Below are 922 nucleotides of genomic sequence, written 5' to 3' on the forward strand. Positions count from 1 at the left end.
TTTTTTTTTGTGTGTGTGTCAACGCGGGCGAAAAAAATCGATTCGAATCGGACATGGCATTTCTGCGACATCAGAGATTTGACTTGAAGGTCTTTTTCTTGTGTACTTTCTGATTTATTGTTCTTCCTCAAGTTTGAGATGCTGACGGGCACTCTGCCGTTCCAAGGCAAAGACCGCAAAGAGACCATGACCATGATCCTCAAGTGAGTCCACACCAAGCCCTCAGAAGGACAGCAAACATCAATGTGTCGCTTTGAAATCGTGTTTCCTGATCGTGATCGACTCAAATCCTGAACGCTCAACTTGTCTCTGCAGGGCCAAGCTGGGAATGCCGCAGTTTTTAAGTTCCGAAGCCCAGAGTCTTCTCAGGAACCTTTTTAAGCGCAACCCGTCCAACCGATTAGGTGAGCATCAATCGCGCTCAATTCCCTCTTCGCGTCCCTGTCGTCGTTCCAAACTGTTCCCTTTCACGTTCGAAGGCGCCGGTCCCGACGGTGTGGAGGAGATCAAGAGGCATCAGTTCTTCAGCACCATCGACTGGAATGTGCGTTTTTGCGCCTTCACGTTTTTCCGTCCATGTTGTGACTCATCCATTCACCGGATGCTTCCTCCTCTGCTCTCGCAGAAACTCTTTCGCCGAGAGCTGCCGCCTCCCTTCAAGCCGGCGGCCGGGCGACCCGATGACACCTTCTACTTTGACCCCGAGTTCACCGCTAAAACGCCTCGCGGTCAGCCTCCCCAACCCTCACAATGACGCATCAAGTCCGGGGCGGGCAAACTAATGAGTGCGTTTGCGTGCGTTGATGTGTCAGACTCTCCGGGAGTGCCGCCCAGCGCCAATGCCCATCAGCTCTTCCGAGGATTCAGTTTTGTGGCAATAACAGAAGAGGAAACGCAGCCGATGCCAAACGCCATCGTTCAG

At 52.5% G+C, this 922-nt stretch overlaps 1 protein-coding gene across 1 annotated transcript; it reads left to right on the forward strand.

Annotated features, from left to right (window-relative positions):
• Window positions 1-75: 75 nt before the first annotated feature.
• LOC109509222 (ribosomal protein S6 kinase alpha-3-like) lies at window positions 76-916 on the forward strand (the record flags this gene model as incomplete). The annotated part of the gene is made up of 5 exons (XM_019859105.1): window positions 76-203; window positions 316-404; window positions 480-544; window positions 626-728; window positions 813-916. Coding segments are annotated over exons 1-5 (426 nt in total), but the record flags the coding sequence as incomplete, so codon positions are not given.
• Between the last annotated feature and the right edge of the window lie 6 nt (window positions 917-922).

Source organism: Hippocampus comes, unplaced genomic scaffold, assembly GCF_001891065.2.
Source record: "Hippocampus comes isolate QL1 unplaced genomic scaffold, H_comes_QL1_v1.1 C16816282, whole genome shotgun sequence".
Classification (NCBI taxonomy): domain Eukaryota; kingdom Metazoa; phylum Chordata; class Actinopteri; order Syngnathiformes; family Syngnathidae; genus Hippocampus; species Hippocampus comes.